Here is a 26,063-nt window from a genome sequence, read left to right on the forward strand (position 1 = left end):
ATTCTAGGCTCGGTTCAGCCCACACACAGGTGGCCAACATGGACATGCCTCTTACCTGAGATTCAGTTTCCTTGTCAAATTAAGATAAAACATATGCTCAGTATAGAACATGGCTCCTAGTAAGGGTTTCATGTTAACTGGGATTTTGGGAAATAGGGTATTTTTAAAAATAACTAATGTACTGGACTCTTAGGGCATTTTTCGAGAGGACTCTAGGAGTAACACCTCAACATCCCCCTGCCTCTACCCTCTTCAGTAGAAAAACGAGATAAGAACACCAGAGAAGCACTCAGGATGACACTTACTTGACTGAAGCTTAGAGAAAATGAATCTGGGTAAATGTCATTTATAATCAACATTCACAGCTTTTACATTATTAAGCAGTAAGTTCATGTTCCTATGAATTTCAAGTTATCACACATGAAAACTAACAATGTTCTAGTTGTACTTACTGTAAGAATATTTCATACCTGGATCCTGTTTGCTGTCATCCTCATTGACCAAGAACCCCATGTGATAATTCCCCACCTGTTGTGAGTAACTTTTTTCTAATTCACAAACTGGTGGATAATGGGTGACAAACAGTGTTAAAGATTTCACCTAAAGCAGTAAGACAGAATAAAGATCTTTTTATTTTTGAATTTAATTTAATTAAAACTTTTCTCCAACTGTTTTGAAAAATGTCAAACTTGATAAAATTTGCAGAAAAGATAAAGTGAACATTCATAAATTCTTTATGTGGACAAACAATTGTTAGTATTTTGCCATACTTCCTCTTCCTCCCTCGCCCCCAACACCCATACACACACTTCTCTCCTGAACCACTTGAGAACTGCAGATATCACAACACTTCATCCCTTAATACTTATGGACAAAACATTCTCTTATGTAACCAGAATAAAATTATTAAACCCAAGAAATTTTACATTGATACATTACTATTATCTAACATGTAATCCATAAAGTCCCAATAATGTTCTTCATGTTTATATTTTTACAAAAAAAATCGAGGATCATGCAGTACATTTATTATGTCTCTTTAGTCTCCATTAATCTAAAAGAGTTTCCCAGCCTTTTCTTTTTTGTCTTTTAAGACATTAACATTTTTGATGTATCCAGAAAAGTTGTTCAGATAATGTCCCTCAGTTTGAATTTGGCTGTTTCTTTCTGATTACATTCAGATTAAGCCAGGACTATGACATATATATGCAGATGACATACCCTTTCTAGTATATCACATCAGGAGACATATGGTGTCAGTTTGAGTTATTATTGCTAAGTTTGATTATTAAGTTCAAGTGGGTGCCCAGATTTCTTCACTTTATTGACACCTTTTTCCTTTGTAATTAATAAATAATTTGTGGGGTGATAGTTTGAGACTATATGAATATCCTTTTCTCCAATAGTCTTTCACCTGAAGGTTTTACCATCTATTGACCATTGTTGCCTGAATCAGTTATTGTTGTGGTTAGTAAAGGTTGATCTAAAAAAAAAAACCTCTCCATTTATTAGTTGGCATTGTATAAAGTCAAGCTTTCTCTTCTCTCCACCCTATCTCCAGAATTTTAGAAAAAGTTTTTGTTTTGTTAGTATCAATATGGACTCGTGGATTCTTTAATAAGCATTATATTAAAGCACAGTTTATCATGTATTCTAGAAATCCCTCTTTTAAGGGAAGTTCAAAATTAGCAGAGAGGGTAATTAAATCAAAGAAGAACAGTTTTGAGTCAACTGCCATTCACCTTATTAGAAGTCAGAGCATGTGCCTTCTGTCTTATAACAATTACAAATAAGCCCCTTAAGGCAGGATTTCTTTGACAAGCTGCTCTTAAAATCTGCCCTGAAGGATCTTAGACCAGCTGTCTCCATGGTACCCCCTCCTTAAGCTGACAGGCATTTCTAGCTGGAAAACCAAAGGTTTAGACTGCAACACTGCTTTCCTTCCTGGCCATTTTCAGCTTGCTGCAGCAAAGCCAAGCCTTCCCCATTCCTCTCTGATCTCCCTCATACAAGCAATCAAAAGACATCATGAAAATAAAGATTGTCATCCATAAGAAGGTTAGGGACTGTTGCTCCTAAAGAACCCTCTTCGATGACTTACCTCTAGGGAAAATTTTATCTAAAATTAACACTTTCTTCATTAACATTTAAAATATCCAAAAACTGCTATAGAAGCAATGATAACAGAAGTGACAAATTCTATCATTATTTGTTGCTGAGTGTTCTTAAGAGAATCTTTGAAATATCACCAAACTACTTTTGGTAGCCAGCCTCCAACATGGCTCTAAATATCTTCACCTCCAATGTTCACATTGTCATATTGGAAGTTGACCTTTCAGCCCCAGTCAAGCCTCTGGATGACTCCAGCCCTGGCTCACAACTTGACTGCAACCTCAGGTCTCTCACCCAGAGCCAAAATGGCTCAGCTAAGCTGCTCCCAAATTCCTCACCTCCAGACACTGTGAGAGATAATAAATCATTATTGTTGTTTTAAGCCACTAAGTCTTGGGGTTATTTGTTAATCAGTCATAGTTACTGTTACACTGCTATGAGTAGAGAGTGGAAATAATGAAATCAAACTCTAGGTGGAAAATTCAGTTTTCTCATAATTAGTTCCAGAAGGCTCTTAAGTAAATGTATAAAAATGAGTTTTGGTATTAATGATAGGACTTTGCTGAACCTGTGATATGTAGTTTCTACAATGATTAAAGAAAAGTTCCTAGCTGTATCTTTTTGCAAATGAAGAATTTCTTCTTAAAGAAAAATGAAAAATATCTATTTTCAAGTAGCAAATATGTCATCATTAACTATGTAATCTAAATATTTTAAGAAAAACTGAGGGCCACAAAAAGTTTAAAGAAAAAACGATTTTATTTTTGCTTGTTTTTCAAAGAAATATGAGTAAAAATATGCTATTAGCTCTTTAAGGAGGAGAGAAAGAAGTGAAAAGCAGGGGAGGACACAGAGACAAAGAAAAGAATAAGAAAGTAGAGAATGAAGTAGAAAAAGAAAAACCAAAAAAGAATCAATTCAGTGTCAGGTGCTAAGAATGAGACACACAAAGGGAGAGACCAAAATGAACAGAGTTAATAATGGGGAGAGTTTGATGGAGATGACAGAGATGGAAAGTTTGACACAAGCAAAATTTCACACTGAAATACTTAGAAATGCACTCTGATAAAGATATGCAGTGAAAGAGTAGATTACTGAAACAGAAAAGACACAAATAATTGAAACCAAAGACTTTATATTGAGATCTTTTAGGATATTGCTTTAAAAAAATGTTTCACAGGGTAAAAATAGCACTCTTTCTGTTCTTTCCTCAAGGATTAGGTGGCAGTGGGGGTAGTCCCTGCTCAGGGATAATAATATATAGTTCTGGGTGGACACACTGTCAGAGAGGACTTAAACCTACTGATCAGATTTTAGTTTGCTTCAGCAAAAGAAAAAATGACACATCAAAGAATTGCAAACATTAATTTAAGGCCCAGCTATCTAAATTCTATGTAGAGCTTTCTAATGATCAACTGCATGAACAGGGTCAATTATAACAAAGATAATTTTGAGTATTTAGAAACTGAAGTCAGGAAAACAATTTGTATAGTGTGTACCATTCACATACAAAAAGTTATGCAGGATACTTACATCTCTAATAAAATGCTCAAGGGTAGCATAAGCAATGGCAATTCCATCGTGGGTGCTCGTCCCTCTTCCCAACTCATCCAAGATTACCAGGGACTGTGATGTTGCTTTTCTTATTATTTCTGCTGTGTCAGTCAGTTCTTCCATAAATGTACTCTGTCCTTTATATATATTATCTGCAGCACCCATCCTACAAGTAAGATGAGGACACCTTGATTTTTCCTGCCCTTTATTAAGAAGCCACACATTACTTTATGAACAATAAACATAAAAGATCCCTAAGGGTCTATATACTTTGAGCCAAGAGCAGTAGAAATTATATTAAACAAAAGAAAACATGTTAGATATAATTGAATGTCTAACATCAAATGCATCTTGTAAAAACATTCTGGACAGAATCTGAGGTTTAGAGCTCCTGAACAGTAGGGAAACATTTGATGCTGCCTTCTGACCAATCATTCCAAACCAAAGTTTGGGTACTCACAAGGAAAGTAATGCTTCTCAGTGTTGCTGTGTTTAAAATCCATGACTACTAGGAAACTGTACAATTAAAGGTTTTTTTGCTAATGTTTCTTTAAGAAGATTCCACATTGATATTACAAAGTACTATACTGAAAACTTATTTAAGATTAAAACTTTTTACTAGAATTATAGAAGTTTGGTAATCTCAGAGGCCTAATACAGGTGAAAACAACATAAATATCCATTGATGGATAAACCGATTAATAAAATGATATATACAAACAATGTAATATTCACCCATTTAAAAGAAGGAAATTCTGCAATATGTGATAACATGGATAAACTTTGAAGACATTATGCTAAGTGAAATAAGTCAGTCACAAAGGGACAAATACTAATGATCCCACTTACATGAGGTACCTAAGATCTAAAATAAACAAACTTACAGAAACACAGTGTAGAATGATGGTTGCCAAGGGCTGGGGCTGTGGAAATGGGGAGTTGTTAAACAATGGGCAGAAAGCTTCAGTTATGCAAGATGAGTAAGTTCTAGAGATCTGTTGTGCAACACTTAACTATAGTCAACAAAAATGCATTGTACACTTAAAAATTAGAAAGTAGATCTTATGTTTTCTTTTTTGTCAACATTGAAAGATGTTACTGAACTATAGACTATATTCTTTATTGTGCACTTTCATCCTCATGACTAATTTATCTTGTGATTGAGATTTTGTGCCTATTTATCCCCTTCACCTATTTCACACACCCACTCCAACTCCTCCCTCATGGTAAGTAACCACCAGTCATCTTTCAGTGTCTGAGGTGGCTATTTTGTTTGTTTTGTTTTGTTTTTAGATTCCACATATAAGTGAAACGATATGGTATTTGTCTTTCTCCACCTGGCTTATTTCACTTAGCATAATGTCCTCTAAGGTCCATCCATGTTGTCCAACATGGCAGGACTTCTTTCCTTTTTATGACTGAATAATATTCCACTGTGTATATGTACCACCTCTTCTTTATCATTCATCTATTGATGGACACTTTGGTTGCTTCCTTACCTTGGCTACTGTAAATAATGCTCCAGGGAACACAGAGGTGAACATATCTTTTCAAACTGGTGGTTTTGTTTTCTTCAGGTAAATTCCCATAAGTAGGATTGCTGGGTCATATGTATTTCTATTTTTAGTGTTTTGAGGAACCTCCACATTGCTTTCCATAGTGGCTACACCAATTGATATTCCACCAACAGTGTAGGAGGGTTCTCATTTCTCAACATCCTCACCAACACTTGTTATTTCTTGTCTTTTGGAGAGTGGTGTGAGGTGATATCTCACTGTGGTTTTGATTTGCATTTTCCTGATGATTAGCATTGTGGAGCATCTTTTCATGTGCCTCTTGAGAATCTGTATTTCTTCTTTGGAAAAATGTGTGTTCAGATCCTGTGCCCATTTTTTAATTGGGTTATTTGTTTTTTTGGTGTTGAGGTATATATGTTCTTTATATATTTTGGATGTTAAGCCCTTATAGGATGTATCATTTACAAATATAAACTCCCATACTGTAGGTCTCCTTTTTATTTTGCTGTTCAGAAGCTTTTAGTTTAGTGTAGGCCCACTTGTTTATTTTTGCTTTTATTTTCCTCATGTTAAGTGTTCTTAATACAAAAATTTTTTAAATCTATGTTAATAAAAGAAAAATAAGGTGTCTCAAACTAGGCACTAGATTATTATGCAATATTAATCATCAATAGTCAATACCCAATGAATGAATTTAGACACTTATACTTTTTAAAATCTTACTACTAATTATTGATTTTAATCACTGACAACTGCTGCATATAAATACTGAATGGGTCCTATCCAAGAGGCAGAAGGACAGAATGGTTAAGTGCACAATAGAAGAAGATATCCTAGTTTCAAATCCCAGGTGTGCCACTACCAGTTATTTGACTTTGGACAAGTTTCTTAATAGCACTGTGCTTCAGGGTCCCCATCTGTAAGGTAGTGATAATGACAGTCCCTGCTTTCCTACTTCTTGGGGTTGTTTGAGGAATAAATTAATATTTATGATTAAACAATCAAACAACTTAAAATGGTTTTCTAATACCAGGAAAATAAACCCCCAAATTCCTAGCATGGTTTTCAATACTCTCTGAGTACTCTGGCCTTATGCCTCTCTCCAATCTCTACTCCAGGATCCCACACTGTTGCCACCACAATTTATACTTGCCATCCTTGGTATATGCCACACCTTCTAACAAATAATAGCTTTATGAAGATATAATTCACATACAATAAAATTCAGCCTTTTAATAGGTATAGTTCAGTGGTCTTTAGTATACTCAGAGTTGCTTCCACACACTTCTGTCCCTCTGTGCCTTTCCTCATTATCCCATTACCGGAAATAGTCTTCCCTTCTCTCCTTCCTGCTGACTAAAAGCTTTATCTTCCTTAAGCTACTTCTATGTAGCTGACCCTGATCCTTCCCTGTTGAGATAACCTGAAGAGATTTTAAATCAGGCCTGACTGATTTACCTTTGTACTACCTGCAAAGGCTAAATACAGTATCTCCTATATACGATTCTCAATACATCTTGAACATGATGATTGACTGAATTGTGTTCAATTGCTGAAAGCATTTGCCAGGGTTGTAATATAACTGGCCCAACCCAGATGACTCAAGAGTAAATAATTGTATTATTTACTGTGAATGTCCAAATTAAAGATAATATAAAATTAAATTTAGAAAAGAAGAATGATCATTTGTAGGAAAACCTGCAAGGAGTAAAAAGATTTAAACCTATGTTTTCCTTTGTGCTTCCATATAAATTAGGGTTACCTTTCCACATTGTTGCTGAGTTGATTCTTATAAAAACATAAAATTATAATTTATAAACTCTAAGAAACATGAATCTTAATTTTTAATGGGATATAAAAATTAGCTTGTAATATTTTCATAGAAATTTTATTTCATAATATGATACCTGGTAATTAATAACTCACACACGATCTCAATCATATTCACTTTTATTTTCCACTCAGTCAAAAATATTATATTTTAAAAAGTAATTCCAATTTATGTGTCACAATAACCTATTTAATGTATAAATGCTTTTCCTATGCTAAGTTCTTAGTGGTAAAGTCAAATTCATGCTAATAAAATATAATTTTTTTTAATGCTATTGTCTTTTTTTTAACTTTCTACTTATTCAAACTGCCCCTGCTAATGTCTTTAAGGCCTCCCTAACTGACAAGATTAACAGATACCCATTCTCTATTCTGACACTCTTGGACTTTGTCAGTGATGACCATCAATTGTTCTAGATACTTCTGATGACCTTACCATCAAAACCCAGACAACCTCTCAAGTCACCTTTTATCAACAGGCTTTGCACTCACTGAACCTATCCCACAGGACTGCCTGACTGACCTAGATGAACTGCAGACAGTTACTCTCCCTTCTCCTGATCTTTTTTTTCTGTGTTCATAGAGGACTGGGTTGCTTCTTTCTACAATGGTTCCTTCTACTTTGACAGAAGGGAAGAGCTTACATGATAACAAAGAATTTGCCATCAGCGAGGCAAGATAAAGAATCAAAAAATTCTTGATGCTAGGCAAGTTCTTAGTAATCATTTTATACCCTCATTTTACCAATGAAGTTAATACATTTCAGAGGTCAGGTCACTTTCCCAAGGTGACAGGTCTAATTTGTGGCAAAGAGACAAATGCGCAGGCCTTCAGGTTCCTGGCTAGCAGCTGAATTACCCCAATGTGCCTCCTGATACTATAGGGTTTCTGTCCTTAAGGAAACCAGGCCAGACTTGAGGAAATCTCAGATACATTGTTACTATGCAATGGTCCCAACTCTGCTATTGGGCCAGTGGTTTTCAAATATCTTTTTAGCTGTTTAATACTTTGCTCAAGTGAAATTTTATAAAGAAACGCACTCAACAGATTAGTTCAAGGGAATACTGATTAGGTCAAGAACCCAACACTATTATTAGACCACTTCTCCCCATCCAGAGGGGACTATGTGGAAGTCGTAACACCTGGTTAAGCCATGGCATTAGGAAGAAGCCAGCACATTTCCTATTTTTCCATAGCACCTGAGGATCAAGTAGCAGTGCTGCCCAGCAGACACTGAAGGAATGGTGGCTCTGGTCACTGAGGCGACTGAGGAAGTATGTGTTTGTGTGTATGGGAAATGTTTATTGATAAAAACATTTTCTTTTAACGTCCCTTAAGAAATACGTAGTTCATTTTTCCAGTAAATTTCATCAATATAATGACTTTATGTTCTGAGGGACACAGAATTGTATAAACACATTATCCTTTTCATCGTGGTTACTAGGAAACAACTGACTCTTACAAAGAAAAATAGCAACCCTGGCTTTATCTTATATTTCTATCCTTATTTTCTCTTTGATCCAATGTCTTTAGATACCACTTTACTCTCTTATACTGCTATATTGCATATATCCCAGTAAACTACCTAAAATTTAGAGAAAAGCAGGGTACAAATTAACTAACAAAAAGTTTGTAATATTTTATTAACAAGCACTTACAAGACATACTACTGGACAGTGATTCTGAAATTCTCCTATGTTACAATATGTCAGAGGTTTTTGTAAGAAATTCCAGAACATATGTAACTATTATCATTTTGTCTGTATTTATATTCAAATTAGTGAAAAATAGAAAATGCCTTCTTTAGGTTTCATCTTAGATGTGTTAGTTTGTCCTACATAGACAGGTTACAGTTATGTGATTAAGAAAAAAAAAATCACTCTGAAATTTTTAAGAGTGCTGGTTGATTAATCTTTCTAATCCCCCTACTCTCTCCTTGTCTATAACCCTTATAGAGGTCAGCAAGCTTAATAAAGCATTAATGGAGAAAAAAATTAATACTTTCTTGAATCAGTTTCTAAAATCAAGAACAGTTTCATGAAAATTTGAACAAGAGTTTGCTTTTATGGGATCTTGATATTTTGAGATAACTCCCTAGATGTTTGTCAATTATAGCTAATGGAGTGGGTTTCTGTCCCTCCAAATCATAATTTCTGGGTCTTATGCAAGGAAAATGCTAGCAGGAGGTAGAATTAACATTCATATTGACATTTATAATTAACATTTCATATTTGAATGATTGGTAATCGGAGCTTACATACCAAAATTGTTAAATAGAAGCAATGATTATTGTGCTACATTGGATCTTTCTGACATACTTTAAGTGCTATTAAAGAATTGTTATAAAAATATAAAAAATTTACTATTTTAACATTTTTTAGGTATGCAATTCAGTGGCATGAAGCAATTCACAATGTTTGCAGCCATTCCCACTATCCATTACTAGAAGTTTTTCATCATCCCCAAACAGAAACACTGTACCCACTGAAACAATAACTCTCTAGTCACCATTTCCCCCCAGCCCCTGTAACCTCTATTCTACTTTCTGTCTCTATAACTTGGTCTATTTTAGGTTCCTCATGTAAACAGAATCATACCCTATTTGTACTGCCATTGCTTTGTATAGGAGTGTTTCTATACACTATATACACTATAAATTTTTATTTGCTAATTTTGCCTTCTTTTTGAAATTAAAAATGTTCCTATTGACTTACCTTTGCTATAATGTTTGCAGAATTCTGTCCAGTACGGGTATCTAAGATTCATGTGTATGTATGTGTATGTATTTTATAAGTTTTACAAAAAGAGAATAATCTCCTAATTAACAAAGTACTCTAATTTTTGAGGATTGTGTAAGGAAGCAAGAACAAACAATTAAATTCCAAGAAGAGAAAAAAGCTGCAAAAAAGATGTTAGATTCTACATTATATTTAAAAGGCATAAAAATGTGTAGGTTTGTTAAGACAGGCACAGTCGCAGGGGGGCCATCAGGTGAGAAATTGGGGATCAACAGAGGTGAGGCTTAGAACCTCACCCCCCCTGTTTTGAGAGAAATCTTCTGCATCGGTAGATGTTTTGTTGCCCTTGTCTAGCTTGGATTAATACTTAGTCTATAGGCACAGACCTGATCATCTACATTTGCCCTCTTACAGCACTAAATTATGTTCTCTACCTTTATCTTGCATCTACCTACCACTTCAGCATTTTATTTAAAAAAAATAATAATAATAATAAGGGAGAAATGTGGGATTCACATATAAATCAAGTATAAAAATCAAACGAATAATTATATCTGACTTGATTGTTTATATTTCATGATGCATGATCGAACCTGAAAGTTTCTGTGATATGACTGCCCTTGCACTGTTCACCATGTAAGAACTTATTTGTTATGCTTCAGAAGATTGGAGACTGTTGAGAATTAGGCTTGGGGTTGATTAATGATTGTGCATTGAGTCCCCTATACAGAATTTTAATGTTGTTAACAACCATTTGATCAATAAATATGAGAGATGCCCTCTCAAAAAAAAAATGTGTAGGTTTGTGCTACATTTAGTTAAACATAAGCATTAACCTGGAAATGGAATGAAATCACAAATGATTCACTATTACATGTGTACATGGTTTAAAAGCCTGGAAGGCCATATACCTGAACAGAAGTGATTTCTGTAGTAGAGTTACAGATGATTTAAATTTTTTTCTTTTTTGAGCTTTTCTAATAGTTTTAGATTTCACACAAGGAACAAACATCTCAGTGTAATTAGAAAAACAAATGTTATTTTAAAAATCACAAATGATATATTTAAGAACAAGTTATACTCTAGCATATCGTTACATTAAGATGGTATTTACCAGATTAAATAACCAGTATTCTTCTATAATATCAAAAATACTATCAGTATTGAAATTATTATAACAGACAAGAAAAAAGTTTCTTTTTCTAGTATAATTCTTTCTACCAGCAGTTGAAATCGAGTCACACTACAGTATTTAAAGTTAATTTATGAAAGTTCTACATTGAACTGCGAATATAATAAAAAAAACACTGTGCTGCACCTGATCATCTACATTTGCTTTCTTACAGCACTAAACTATGTTTTCTACCTTTATCTTGCATCTACCTACCACTTCAGCATTTTATTAAAACTAATAATAATAATAATAAGGGAGAAATGTGGGATTCACATATAAATCAAGTATAAAAATCAAACAAATATTCATATTTGACCTGATTGTTTATAGTTCATAATGCATGATCAAAATTGAAAGTTTCTGTGATGACTGCCCTTGTACTGTTCACCATGTAAGAACTTATTCACTATGTAAGAATTTGTTCACCATGTAAGAACTTGTTCGTTTTGCTTCAGAAGATCGGAGACTGATGAGAATTAGCCTTGGGGTGGATTAATGATTGTGCATTGAGTCCCCTGTACAGAATTTTATTGTTGTTAACTGTTAACAACCATTTGATCAATAAATATGAGAGATGCCCTCTCAAAAAAAAAAAAAAAACACTGTGGCAATATTTCAATTGCACTGGAAACTGCTGAGAATCAGGACCACGAGCCAGGAAAATGCCATACTTGTTCTGGCTCACATGAAACCATGTTGACCAGAACCATCTGAAAAAAACCCATACACCATGTACGAAGGACACAGGTGTTTTCCTATCAAAGGAAACCCACGATGTGTCTCTAACACATCTAACTAGTGCACTCTGTGGCAAAGTACCAAGGATTCAAGGGGAAACAATTAACAGAAGAAATGTTCTTTCCCAACCTTAACTGTATCTGTGAAAACCACAAATAATTACAGCCAACAAAGAAAGGATAAGATTAATCAGTCATCAGGGATAAGTTAATCTGATTAATTAATACAGTTAAGAGAGAGAAACCCAACACAACCAGAGCATGCGTCTTATAACTGAACATACATTATGAGCTCAGGCAAATCACAATATGATTTCTGTTTTTCCCTCTGGAAAATGTTAGGACTTGAAATCAAACAATGGCTCCTAAATAAGGATATGTTTCAGAGTCACTTGCAGACATTCTTAAATACAGAACCCAAGGGTCCCCTCCTCATACCAATTACAACAGTATCTCCAGATGATCTGCATTCAGGGAACCTGCCTGGGATCTGCACTTCAAATCAAACTAAACCAAATCCTCAAGTGAGTTTGAAGCATTAAGTTCATACAACTACTTCCCATGAAAAACATGAAGTGAGACACCTCCTGTTTGCTAGACACAGCTACGGGAACTAAATAAACCACAGAGGCATTCTTAAGGCAACATTTCTGATGCCAGTAAAATTGGTAACAGCCTACTCATTTAGCAAAATATCATTTATCATGTGGTTTTTAGTGCTGGCATTCACAACCAAGTAGAAGATACCTACTGATTCAAGATGTTTTCTTTTTGACAACAAAGGATGTGTACAGACATAAAGAGTACAAATGCTCCACAGTAGGTGCGTAATCAGTATTTGCTGAGTTCAACTAAATTGGGCAAACAAATCAGTTATCATCCACACAGTCAAAAGCAAACATTTGAAGTAATTTAATTTAAGCATTTGAACACCTAGTACCTTCCAATTCTCTCTCAAAATAAACATACCAGTATCATTTTGAGCACACAACTTTCCTGAAGCAGAGTGCCATCAGAGTTTATGTGGGTAGCAGAGCATGAAAACTATTAACCAGGGTCACTTACTCTAAGTGCCCTTTTCTCCCAATATTTATTTGACATAAATAGAAATAAATTATGCTGAGTGAAGCCAACTGTTATGCTTTTTTCAAACCAAACTTAATAATTCATTGCTTTGCTAAAATGTAATTACTGAGTCTAAAGAGTTGAATGAGGTTTAAGTTTGCATTTGCCAGGATAATAAAGAGATCTTATTTCAGAGATGCATTCAAAGATGTTAATGATCCTTAGAAATGTGTGTCTAGAAATATTTCACTGATGAGTACTTATAATACAATATACAGATAAAAATATACCAATCATCGCTTCTCAGCCTTTTGGCTAAGATCAAGTGTAGTATCTGTTCTTATCAGTTTAATATATGATATGTCCTCTATCCAAGGGCAATATATTAAATGGATTTTTCGAGCAGGGAGATGGAATAGGAGCTTGCTCCGTCCACTCCACGCATCGACCTGGTATTGCAGTACTTCCGGGAACGGTGCACCCCTACCTGGGGAACTAAGCAGTTATCAAAAAAAAAGAAAAAAAAAATATACCAATCAGAGCCAAATGTATACATTTGCCAAAATTCTACTATTAAAAAAAATGCTTCTTATTCAGGAAAAAGTTCATATGAGGTTACAATATTCAGAAAAAAAAGATTTCTAAAGCGTCCTGTTTACCGCTTTTCATGCATTTATTTACTCCTCTTATAGCATAGTACATAGCATACAGTAGGCACTCAGTGAATACTTATGGAATGCATGAATTTAAACCTAGTGTTTAATGTCCAATTAAGAATACAAAAATAACCAATTTAATGATCAAGTTTGGAGCCAAATTTTATGCATACATCTCATTCAGCTATATTTTAGCAGTTTTTCTATTGAGTACAAAATAGATGTGAAGTGGCTTAGAATAACACCATAGTTATAATGGAAGAATTACAATGAATACAAAACTAAGATTACAGGCCCTACAGTAGAGTCTCAAATTGACACAGCAAATTTAGCAGGAGCTTTCAAAATGCTAATTTTTGGGTCTCACCCTGGAGATTCCAATTTAATAGGTCCGTGAGAGGCCTTAGAAAGTAACTTTTAAATAAGCAGCTCTATGAGTCTGATGCAGCTGTTCTAAGAATCATGCTAGAGAAATACTCCCATGTAAGAAAAAGAGGGGAAAACAAACCCAAATTTGTCTCTACACCTGAGCCTTGAATTTAGCTCTTGCTTTCTTGGCAGTCCAGACAAAAAGGAATGAAACAGGAAGCAGCCACTGGCTGACAGCAGGAGGCCTGGCAGTTTGTAAGAGTAGGCCAATAAATGCCTCAAATCTTTTGTAAACAGGCACAGCATGCACATGGAGAGAAAAAAATCCCCAGCATTAACAAAAAATGATTTATCTGATGGCACTTTATGTAAAGGACATGAAGTAACACAAGTAGAAATAAAAATAAAAGTATTTTTACTATTGATGTTTACTAATGATAGAAACATAATTAAGGGCATTTCTAATTTAATTTTAAAGCATGAGCACAAACTTGTACACTGTAGGTGGGATCCTAAAATGGTCAAGCCTCCATGAAGAACAAGATGCACATTCCTTATACTCCAGTCTCAGTCCTAGATAGAGCCTATGTTCAGAAAACTCATTTATGTGCACCAGAAAATATGTATGTAAGACAAGTATCAGTATTGTTCATATTTGCAACAAATTTGAATCATGTTAAGTATCACTGAAGGAAAATGGATAAACTGTGGTATATGCAGACAATAGAATACAATAATTACAGGAAAATGAGTGACCTAGAAGTATTATCTTATGGATAAATTTCCTAAATATAACCTTGAGGGAGGAAAATCACTTGTAGAAGAATAAATGATATGGTACAAATAAAGCGTAAAAGAATTCTATGTACTGTTTCAAAAACAAACCTATGTAGTAAGTACATAGAGTGATGCATAGGGTGAAAACCAGATTCAAGAAGGGCAGTTACCCTGGATGGAGTAGAGAACAGCATCAGGGAGGATGGTGGGCTCAGTCATACTGGCAAAGCCTTTTTCCTTTAGTAGGATGGTAGCTACATGGGAGATTGTTACATATATGAATTATTTCATAATAAATAAATAAAAACTATAAGGGCATAATACTGAACCATATCCTAGTAAAGATCCTAGGGATATAACTGAATATGGTTCACACAGACTCCTTTCCAATGAAAGCACAGGAAGACAGAGTGAGGTGGGGGAATGGACAGGGAACAGGGTTCTGCTATCAGAGCAGTGCATCCCTCCCACATGGCACCCTTGGTGAAGAGAACAAGGCATCTCCTCAAAGCAGATACACTGCAGTCACTAAAAAGGGAGAGACTAATCTGAAGGAAGTGATAGAAAAACATGTCAACCACACATTAGTAATAGAAGCAAGCTACATCATAGTAATGCTTGTATAATACCATTTAAAAAAGAGAAGATTTATATATCCTTGTGTGGGGTAGTTTGGGTTCCTCACTGGCCAGATCCTCACTGAACTTATTCGCTTATTGGGGCTGGTGATATATACTAGTGAAAAGCAGGAAGAATTTACTTTAGAACCATTAGTAGCAGAGAGTCCTTATTGGGAGAGAAGAGCCACTATACCCGAAGATGCATGGTATACAGATGGCTCCAGCCATGGGCAGCCTCCAAAATGGAGGGCCACAGCTTTCCACCCTAAGATTAAGACAATATGGATAGAAGATGGTGAGGGGAAGAGCAATGGGCAGTTGCGGGCCATGTCACTTGCCAGGAGTCCTCCCCTATAGTTTTCTACACTGAGAGCTGGGCTGTCTATCAGGGCTTGACCCTGCGGCTACCAATCTGGTACCATAGGAACTGGCTGGTTGGTCACTGACCACTATGGGGACAAGAATTATGGCAAGACTTATGGACCTGTAGTGAGACTAAAATAATTACAGTATACCATGTGACAGGTCATTTGCCACTGGCATCCCCAGCAAATGATGGAGCAGATAAACTGGCCCAGATATGCTGGTTAGAAGGAAAGCCTGCCTCTGATGTAGCCCAATGGTTACATCAGCATTTGTTGTGTGCAGGGCAAAAACAATGCGGGTCATAGCCCATTGGTGGGACTTGCCTTTGACCTTTGAACAAGTTAGTAGAGCCTGGCAGGAATGTGTCATATGCTCTACAAGTGACTTTCACCAAGTTCCACAGCAACAAGGGACTATAGCTAAGGGGCTGATACCCCTTGTCAGATGGCAGATAGACTATATTGGGCCTCTACCAGTGTCAGAAAGGTACTGGTATGCAATGAGTTGTGTGGACACAGCTACTGGACTTCTGGTTGCTTTTCCTACCCGTTGTGCAGATCAGCAGATGATGAAAAGAGACCTGGAGCATCTCTTTGCTGCCTATGGCCGACCACAGGTGATTGAGAGTGATCAGAGCACCCACTTTACTGTACATGCACTGCAAGAATGGTTGCGACAGTTGGGAATCAAATGGAAGTTTCATGTGCCATACAATCCTACTACAGCAGGCATGATAGAGAGGCACAATGGCTTACTAAAATCAGACTAAAGTCAGATACCAATAGCCTGCTTATGGACTGTGCTATGGAGTTTGAATGAGAAACTCCAAAAGGGAGCCTTGAGCCCCACAGACATGTTGACACATATGGCTGCCTCCCCTATACAACTGCAAATACAAACCAAGGAAGAATCGTTGAAGCCGAGGTTCAGCCACCAGAATAATATGTTGCTGCCAGCACCAACTGCACTGAACCCTGGAGACTCCATTGAGTGGATGTGGCCTTGGACCTTTCGACACATTAACCAACAATGGCTGGCTCTCCTGGCACCTTGGGGACAAGGCCTGGAAGCTGGCCTCCTGTATATTCCTGGAATAACAGCAGAGTAGCCCCCAAAAGTCACAGTACTATATTCTGAACAGCCAGAAGGTAGGAGCATCTTACCGGGTAGTTTTGTTTTATCATTATGGCCAGTGCATGCACCTCCAGTAGTACTATATAGAGACCCTTCAGTAACCCCCATGGGGAGAGGAGTAAAAGTATGGTATACTAGACCTGGAAGGGACCCCCTTCCTGCTACAGTCCTATCACAGGACCACTCTCTTGCATGCATGCTACCTGATGGACAAGATTTGCCTATGTTGGTGTCATTAAAACATGTGTCTTATCGTCCCTAAGGTCTTTGTGGATTGGGAACCTCCTCTGGCTTGAGGATTATTATAATTTTTGTTCAAAATCTTGTTTTATCTTAATTTTTGTTATTATCTCTAAGTTGTTGTTATCCTCTGTTGCTGTTGTGGAATCTGGTTACAGTGCCCCAGCTTTCTCGCACAGGGACCATTGCTGAAGATTGAGAGCATGTAGATTGTAAGGCGAGAATCCTGGAGGGGTGGAGTGTGAGAAGTTGGGGTTCCTATGGCCAGGATCCTCACTGAACTTGACCACTTGATGATATAACTGTCCTGTTGCTAGGCTACTGCTTCCATACCCATAGGCAATAAGCTATTATCGCACTATAGAGAGAGCTCGGCCCAGTGCTCTAGGCGGAGGCAGAGACACTAGTGCTCGACCTACCGCTGGGAGAACAAGCCAGGTAATAAACCCTTTCACCCCAAGAACATTTCTTTGGTCATACTGAATCCATAGCAAACTTGCTTGGGCCTGAAACCCATTGGCAAGCTACATGGAAAGTTATATAACAACTATTAATAGTTGCTGACCTGGGGAGAAGGTAAAGTTTCACTTTCTACTGCATTACACTGTTAAATAGTTTTCATAATAAGCATCTATTACTTTTATAATCAAACAACTGAGCTCTCCAGTAAGAACTTGGGGAAATGCTTCTCAACCTTGGCTGCCTGGACACTTGTAAAATTCAACATCCAGACTCAGCCCCAGGCCAACCTAGAACCTGCGGGCAGGGTCCAGGTATTGGTATTTTTTTAAAAGATCCATTTAAAAGAATCCAATGTGCACTAAGGCTTAAAAATCATTGTCTTAGATATTATATGTACAACTGGCAATGTTCCCATTATGAAAAGACACCAATCTCTCAGCAAACAGAAAGCCATCAATTCCTAAAGGAGGAAGAACTAGGGTTATTTATAGGCTCAGTTAAGAAATTTTTGGAAAAGTAGTAAGGTCTGACATGCTGAAGTACCTGGGAAAGTTTAAAGCTTAGAACCCCAAATCCCATGCTACTGAGCAGGGAAGAGAAATTTGCCTTGGAAAAAAAGTGTCCCCAGACAGTGGCATTTCATATAAGCATTTCAACAGACTCCTATAAAACACCTCATTTTGACAATACTGCCCTTACTGTTTGTTTGTTTGTTGGGAGTGGGGGGAAGAAGTACTTTTGTTACATGTTCATTTCAGAATTTAAAAAATATTATTAAGCAAAAGAAAAGGAAAATCACCATAACCCCATATCCCTCAAAATATTCTGGAATACAGGCTTCTATTAAAATGGTTTCCTCTGCATATATTTACATATTTAATTTCTCATACAAAAGTGGAAGCATACTGAATGCCAGACTTTGTAAGCAGCTCTTTTCATTCTTTCATGTAATACTACCTCTGGATGGGCCCACCAAGAAGGGTAACTTATTCCCAATTAGCTGAATAAACTGTTATGTTTGAAGGAGTGAATTCAGAATGAATACTATGAATTTGTCATGGGCAAAGTTTAAAGCTATCTTAATGTATAGTTACTATAGACTTCTCTTTTCTAAACTTAGCCATTTTGCATCTATATATCAAATAACACAGACTTCACAGAGTTGTTTTGAGAATAATTTTTAAAGGACACGAATCACTATAAATTGCTGTTCGTAGTTATCATCACTGAAAAAGGTTAATCAAATGTAACCCCTGAAACAATGAATTTGGCATGGGCAAGGTTTAAAGCTTGTTCTTTTACACAGTGATTGGCAATCAGTCCAGCTCCTTACGGCTGCTCGTGGTTCATGAGATAAAGGCATGCTGTCATGTCGGCAGCATGGAGGGAGCAGCTCGTGTTCCATGTGAGCATCTTCCATGTCAGCCACCTCCGGGGTAACCAGAGGAATGGTACTGCCACCTCCCATTCTGTGTGGGTGGGGCCTCTAGATTCCGGGACTCTCAACTTTCACAGCCACAGTGTTCCAATAGGGAAAGTGCCAAGCGATTACATTTGGTTAACTTTTTTCAGTGATGATAACTACAAACAGCAATTCATAGTGATACGTGTCCTTTAAAAATTATTCTCAAAACAACTGTTAAGTCTGTATTACTTGATATGTAGATGCAAAAATGGCTATGTTTAGAAAAGAGAAGTCTCTAATAACTATACATGAAGACAGACTTTCAAATCCATAATACCAATGACACAGACTTAGAAAAAGGAAGAAAACTAAAATTTACTGAGTACCTACTATGTGCCAGGCATGTTTATGGACTTAATTTAATTGTCACAATAATCTATGATTTAAGCAGTATTATTTCCATTTTATAGGTGAAAAATGTTTGATACTGTGGAGTCAAATAATTTGGAAAGGGTCACAGTTAAGTGACAAAAGCAGGATTTTTACCCAAGTACAGTACCTCTGATTTTTTTTTTTAACCCTAACATCATACTTCTCTCAAGGCTCCTGGGAGAATGAACTAAGTAGTGCATAGTCAGGAAAACAGTTGAGCTTGTATTGAAACCTGAGCTTTTCCAGCTCTGAAGCCTCCATCCTCTCCCACATAGAAACTTTCTACTCACATTTTCAGGGCACTTAATATTAACAAGAGATTAGAGAATCCTACTGACCCATCCAGGATTCTGCAAAATCTGAGATTTTACCCTAATTATGTCAAGTTAGCTCAATACTGTTTCCTGGATGCTGACAGAAGATGGGGAAACGCTGGGTCAGAAACAAACGGCTTTATTACTTATGCTGGTTTGTATGAGCTATCAAGTTCCATGGGGGTGATGCAAGGGACTCATCATAAACGCTGTACACACAGTAGGTTGTAATACAGACTGGAACACTAACTAGCTCATGAGATTCGTTGCTTGCGTAACAAATAGCAAGCTTTGTCTTTCAGGGGATATGTCACCTCTTCCCTTAAGGTTGCTTGCTGCAAGTACAGCCCAACCAATGGGAAATGGTCTGGGTAGAGATCAATCAGGGCCTCTGTTAGCAGAGTCAGCAAGGACATTCAGGGACACTCAGGGCTCATGGCAGATTGCTTCTACAAATATGACCTTAAGGTCCACAAACCACCAGCTACTCAAATAGCAAAGCAGAGGAAAATGCCTCATAATCCAGCATTTAAATCTTCATAACCTACATTTTCTTTTTTAACTCACTGAAATGGTTCTTTGCTAATTAATGCTTTAAAGATGTAACCAATCTTGCAATAAAAGAGGTCAGTATCTCTGGATGTGTTTCATATTAATGAAAACTTTCAGGAAAAGGTGAAAATTATTTCATTTCTAATTAGCTTTGCCATATATTATTAATACTTATGACTACTACCATCTGAGTTGGGTATAAGATACAAAATGGAATGTTCTTCAAAAAGGCATCCTACAGTATAGCAGAATGTATTCATAAACGATTCATCTGATGAGGGGTTAACACCCAAAATATTTAAAAAACTCATATGCCTCAACACTCAAAAAACAAATAACCTGATTAAAAAATGGGCAGAGGACCTGAACAGACACTTCTCCAAAGAAGAAATACAGATGGCCACTAAGCACATGAAAAGATGCTCCACTTCGCTAATTATCAGGGAAATGCAAATTAAAACCACAATGATATATCATCTCACACCAGTTAGGATGGCCAACATCCAACAGACAAGAAACAACAAATGCTGGTGAGGATGTGGAGAAAGGGGAACCCTCCTACACTGTGAGTGGGAATGTAAGTTGGTTTAACCGTTGTGGAAAGTAATATGGAGGTTCCGTCAAGAAACTAAAAACAGAAATACATTTTGACCCAGTAATTTCACTTCTAGGAATTTACCCATGGAAAACAAGATCCCTGATTCAAAAAGACATATGCACCTCTACATTTACTGCTGCACTATTTACAACAGCCAAGATATGGAAGTAACCTAAGTGTCCATCAATAGATGAATGGATAAAGAAGAGGTGGTACATATACACAATGGAACATTATTCAGTCATAAAAAGAAAAGAAATCCTGCCATTTGCAACAACATGATGGATCTAGAGTGTATTATGCTCAGTGAAATAAGCCAGGCAGAGAAAAACAAATACCAAATGATTCCATTCATTTGTGGAGTACAAAAGCAAAGCAAGACAGAAGGAACAAAATAGCAGCAGAGTCAGAGACACCCAGAAGGACTACTGGTTATGATAGGGAGGGGTTGGGGAGGGAGGAAGGGTATTAAGGGGCCCAATAATTCACAGTCACTATATAGCTTCATCACAGGAATGGTAGTACAGCATGAAGAATACAATTAATGACTCTATAACATCTTACTACACTTATAGTCACTGCAATGGAGGGGGTGAGGACTTGATAATATGGGTAAATGTTGAACCACTGTGTTGTATATTTGAAACCATCATAAGATTGTATATCAATCTATTTTTTTTTGAGATGATACATGTTCGTGTTGTAAGGTGCAAAATTTTGGGGTAATTTGTTATGCAGCAATAGATAACTAATACTTCAAGGGTCATCATAAATATTCAGGGACTGAGTGCAATGTAAAGGGCTCAGCATAGAGCCTACCACATAGTCAATAGGTCAATAAAGGCTGGCAAATGTTATTAGTAATCTGATGAAGCTATTGACCCCTTTTCAAAAGAATGTTTTAAAATGTATTAAGTAAAATATGTAGGATTACCAAGGAAATTTCTTATACTAAAATGCAGTTCTAGCCACAGACCTCTTGGTGGGAGGATGTGGGTCCCAAGTTAATAACTCTTGCTGTCTACTTTGGTCTGGTAGTCAGGCTGGCTGGATTTGGGTCCCGGTTGATCCACAGATGAGCAGTGGGTTCCTGGGTTCTTAAAACCAGGAGGATTAAAGCATCACTGTCACATTATTGTTCCAAAGTCTGACCCTCCCACCTTCAGGCCAACCACTGGCTCTGCAGGCAGGGGGCTGAATAAAAAAATTAAATAAATAAAAAATTGAGTGTCCTTTTCTTCAATAGTACAGTATGATGGAATGGGATGACCAGCTATGAACTTACAACAGATACTGATATAACTTCATGTCCAAATAAGTAGTATTTTGGGAATTTAGATTACCTAGATTACTGTGGGATGAAATAGCCATGGTAAGCTTCATGGAAATAGGATTTAAAATAAAAACTAACAGTTCTTGAGTGACTATGATATGCCAGGTACTAGGTTAAATATTTTTTGTACACCACTTAATTTAAACTACACAGTAACCCCAGAATATAAGTGTCACAAATATCCCTGTTTTACAGAGAAGGAAACTGAGGCTGAGAGTTTAATCACCCTCATGGTCTAATACTCCTGAGAATCCCCGTCTTATGGATGATGGCTGCACAATCAAGCTGACTTTGGACTTTCAAGAAATCCAGATCCCCCCTTATTCAACATCACAGAGGAGGTGCCCTGAGTGTCACCATGATAAACCAATGTCTGTGGCACTGGAGATCTAGCCTTTTGCTTTTTACCTATATATTAATGATAATTTATTATGCCTATACCAAGACTTAGATGTTTTCTTTATAAGATCAAAACTCACATAGAAATTTGATGACTTTTTGAGTCCTGTGGAAAAACCTAGTCAAGCTCCAATGTATTATTTCAAATGGTATTTGAATCCCAGGGGATGTTTCAATGAGATTCCAGAAATCTGGACTAAGGGACATATTTTTATCAATACATTACTTATTTTCTTATTTATTTTAAAATTTTTATTGTCAGTCTTTCAGCAAATATTTGCTGCACACCTATTATGTACCATGTGGAGATACAAACGTGCAACATAGGCACAATTTCTCTCTCAGGGGAGCTTGTGGTTCAAGCATACCATAAACATCTGTTTCCTGAACTCTAACCAAATGGCCCCAAGAAAATCATCTGTATTATATACTCAATACATATGTCTAGCTAGTCTTATTATTAAAAAATGTTGTCTAACACAAAGTTGTTCTTTTTTAAGTTATTTTCTTAAGTAATTCATTTGGTCCCTAGGATTTGAACAAGTTTAACTTTCTGGAAACCTTTGAGACAAGTTTGTGGCTTATGCACAGCAGTGTTTGCCATTATGGGAAGCATATTTTAAGCTTCATTCCTGGCTCCATTTTAATCCCTCATCCTCATTTTTACATATGCTATTTTGGATTTTCTATAAGCTAACTTAATTCCTTTCCTGAATATGGTAGGATAAATATAAATGAATGAGCAAACTTGAATGAATGAGTACACACATGCAAATACTTCTCTAGCACTGTATGCTCTTACTGCACTGTAATAATTTGTTTCTCCATCTCTCTTACTACACTTGTGTTTCTTCAAGAATGACTGGATTACATCATCCCTTCAGAGAGTCTGTCTTTCATGGTGCTACCAGATTAATCTTCCTGCAACCTAAACTGTAGCTCTGATCACATCACTTTCTTACCCCAAGTCAAGTACTCCCCACCACTGACTACAGGATTAGTTTCCATTTGCCTGGTTCAGACTTATGAGTCAATTCATTCAACAGTCTATTCTTGAGTGTCTGTTACATATGTACAAAGCAAAGTTCTAAGTTAAGGGAGGGGATAAAGGAAATGTACAAAAATGAAATTCATCTGGGAATGGACAACTTAATAGTAGAGGTAGACAGGTACACAAGTAACTATAAAACTGAAAGTGATAGGAACTTTAAAAAAGGAAAAATACGTTTAGTAATAGAAGTACAGAGATGAGAAAGATTAATTCTGGCTATAGGAATCAAGGAAGACTTCAAGAAGGAGAAGGCATTTAAGCTAAATTTTGAACAATAGGTGGGATTTTTAAGAGAAAAAAAAATAGCAGGATGGTTATTCCTGGCAAAGGAAAATAGTATAAACTGAAAAAAGACAAATGGGAAAGCTTCTTGGAATTCGGAAAGGATTATTTGGGTGACACAGGTAGGTGAGGGAAAGAAGCAGAAGACTGAAAAGACTGGGGGTCATTCTGACATGCTCAGAGCGCTCAGTACACTGGGGGTCATTACAGGCTTAGGAGCAGGAGAATGACCTCATCAAAGCTGTGCTCTGAGAGACACCTCACAGGACATGGAAACTGACTGGAGGGAGGAAAAACTAGAGGCTGAGAGAGCAGCAAGAGTTCCTGCACACAGACTTAATTAGTAATGGGTACCAGAATCAGACCCGAAGCAGTGAAAAATGAATGATGACTGGCCAATCATCATCAAAACTGGGTGCTCAGTAAACCTATCAGAGACACTGAAATCAGACCCTCAGACATATTTTATCTATTTCCTGTTTGACATATGAGCTTCTAAGTCCAGGTGACACAGGACATATCTGAAGCTTCAGGGCTACCATCAGCCAACCCAGTTAGGCTCCAATGTGTGGCACCTAGAGCTTCTGGCTCCACCACTGTCCAAGCCAGGTGAGCCCCATCTCCAGGCCACTTTGCCCAGGCCCCACTGTCCTCAAGGGGGCCACTGAGACTGAATAAACCATGCCTCCTTTCCATGCTTTCATCAGTCGGAACACTAAGTGTGTGTCCTCTTCTGTGGTTCTTGGACCCAACATGCAGTGCCTTACTTCCTAGGCTTTATCCAACTCTCTGCTTCACCTCCTAAACTCAGACACAGTCACTTGGAATGGCTGCTAAATACCCAGCAAACTCTCCCATGCCCTCAATCTCTTCTCCTCAAGGGTGCTCCCTCCCTTTCCTCTCCAGTCCCATCGGGCAGCTCTCTCAAGAAATGGCTGCTCATTGCCTTAGATCATGTGATTCCTTGAAGGCTCTTCTCACCACCCTCACTTCTAGGCTCTACTTTCTTATGATAAAAACCGCTCCTTTGAGGTTATGACACTTGACTGTAACAGCCTCCCTTTTCTGGTGCTGCCAACCACTCAACTTCAAATCAGTCTGCCCCCTCGTTCACCAATGTTAGTGCATGGCACATATCTTCTCTACCCCAAAAGCCCTGCAACTGGTTTTGGTAGATCTTAATGTCCATTTGGCTAACCCAGCCAACAATGTCTACATCCCTCCCAGCTTTCCTTTTTGCCAATTTCATTCTCCTCTGCTCCATGTCAACCACCCAATTCCAGGGTCTGAGAGACCCTTGGACTTCGTCATAGGCATCAACTGTTTCACTTCAAAAACTGCCCTTTCAGACAAGCCCCCATCCTTCCAACTCACATGATACTTACACTGTGACTGTTATCAACTCTCTCAGCACCCTAGCCCATCCACTACTCTTTTCCATGTTCTATCAGCCCTCCCCTTTCTTAAAGTTCCATGGTCCATTATTTCAAACACACACTTGTCAATTCTTTTCTTTTTTATTAAGGTGTCATTGATATACACTCTTATGAAGGTTTCACATGAAAAACATGGTGGTTACAACATTCACCCACATTATCAAGTCCTCCCCATACACCACTGAAGTAACTGTCCGTCAGTGTAGCAAGATGCCACAGAGTCACTACTTGTCTTCTCTGTGCTACACTGTCTTCCCTGTGACCCCACACAACATGTGTACTAATCATAATGCCCTTCAATCCCCTTCTCCCTCCCTCCCCAGCCACCCTCCGCAACCCCACCCCTTTGGTAACTGCTAGTCCCTTCTTGGAGTCTGTGAGTCTGCTGCTGTTTTGTTCCTTCAGTTTTGCTTCACTGTTATACTCTACAGATGAGGGAAATCATTTGGTACTTGTCTTTCTTCGCCTGGCATATTTCACTGAGCATAATATCCTCCAGCTCCATCCATGTTGTTGCAAATGGTAGGATTTGTTTTCTTTTTATCACTTGCCAATTCTTAAACTCTCTCTGCTTTTTCATTCACTTGTCTGACAAAACTCCAACCCTGCAGAAAGCCAGGAGTCTATTTCAAGCTTGCCCTAACTGTTGGAGGAAACCACCTACAGGTGGCACTTCTTTCCCCCTTACTTTTTTTTTTACCTTGCTATTTATTATTGAAGAAACCAGTCATTTGTCCTGTAGTTTCCTACAGTCTAGATTTTGCTGACAGCTTCACCATTATTGCTTATGTTCCTCTATCTTTTTCCCTGTCAGAAATTGGCAGATAGATCTAGAAGTCTGAATAGATTTAGGTTTGATTTTTTTTGCCCAGATTTCACAGGTTATGTTACAAACTTGACCTAATGTCTG

General features: G+C 37.3%; 1 protein-coding gene and 1 non-coding gene across 2 annotated transcripts in view; one reads left to right on the forward strand and one right to left on the reverse strand.

Moving 5' to 3' along the window:
- Positions 1–26,063, reverse strand: part of MSH3 (mutS homolog 3) — a 172,269-nt gene that overhangs the window by 13,354 nt on the left and 132,852 nt on the right. Inside the window, exons 21-22 of the mRNA XM_073234569.1 lie at positions 3,646–3,832; positions 471–600 (exon numbers count right to left, since the gene is read on the reverse strand). Of these exons, the coding sequence (XP_073090670.1) occupies positions 471–600; positions 3,646–3,832 (317 nt within the window). The remainder of the gene's footprint in view (positions 1–470; positions 601–3,645; positions 3,833–26,063) is intronic.
- LOC118968752 (U2 spliceosomal RNA) lies at positions 13,023–13,213 on the forward strand. The gene has a single exon (XR_005056580.1). It is a non-coding gene; the product is annotated as a U2 spliceosomal RNA (small nuclear RNA).

This window comes from Manis javanica, chromosome 1 (genome assembly GCF_040802235.1).
Source record: "Manis javanica isolate MJ-LG chromosome 1, MJ_LKY, whole genome shotgun sequence".
NCBI classification, from domain to species: Eukaryota; Metazoa; Chordata; class Mammalia; order Pholidota; family Manidae; genus Manis; species Manis javanica.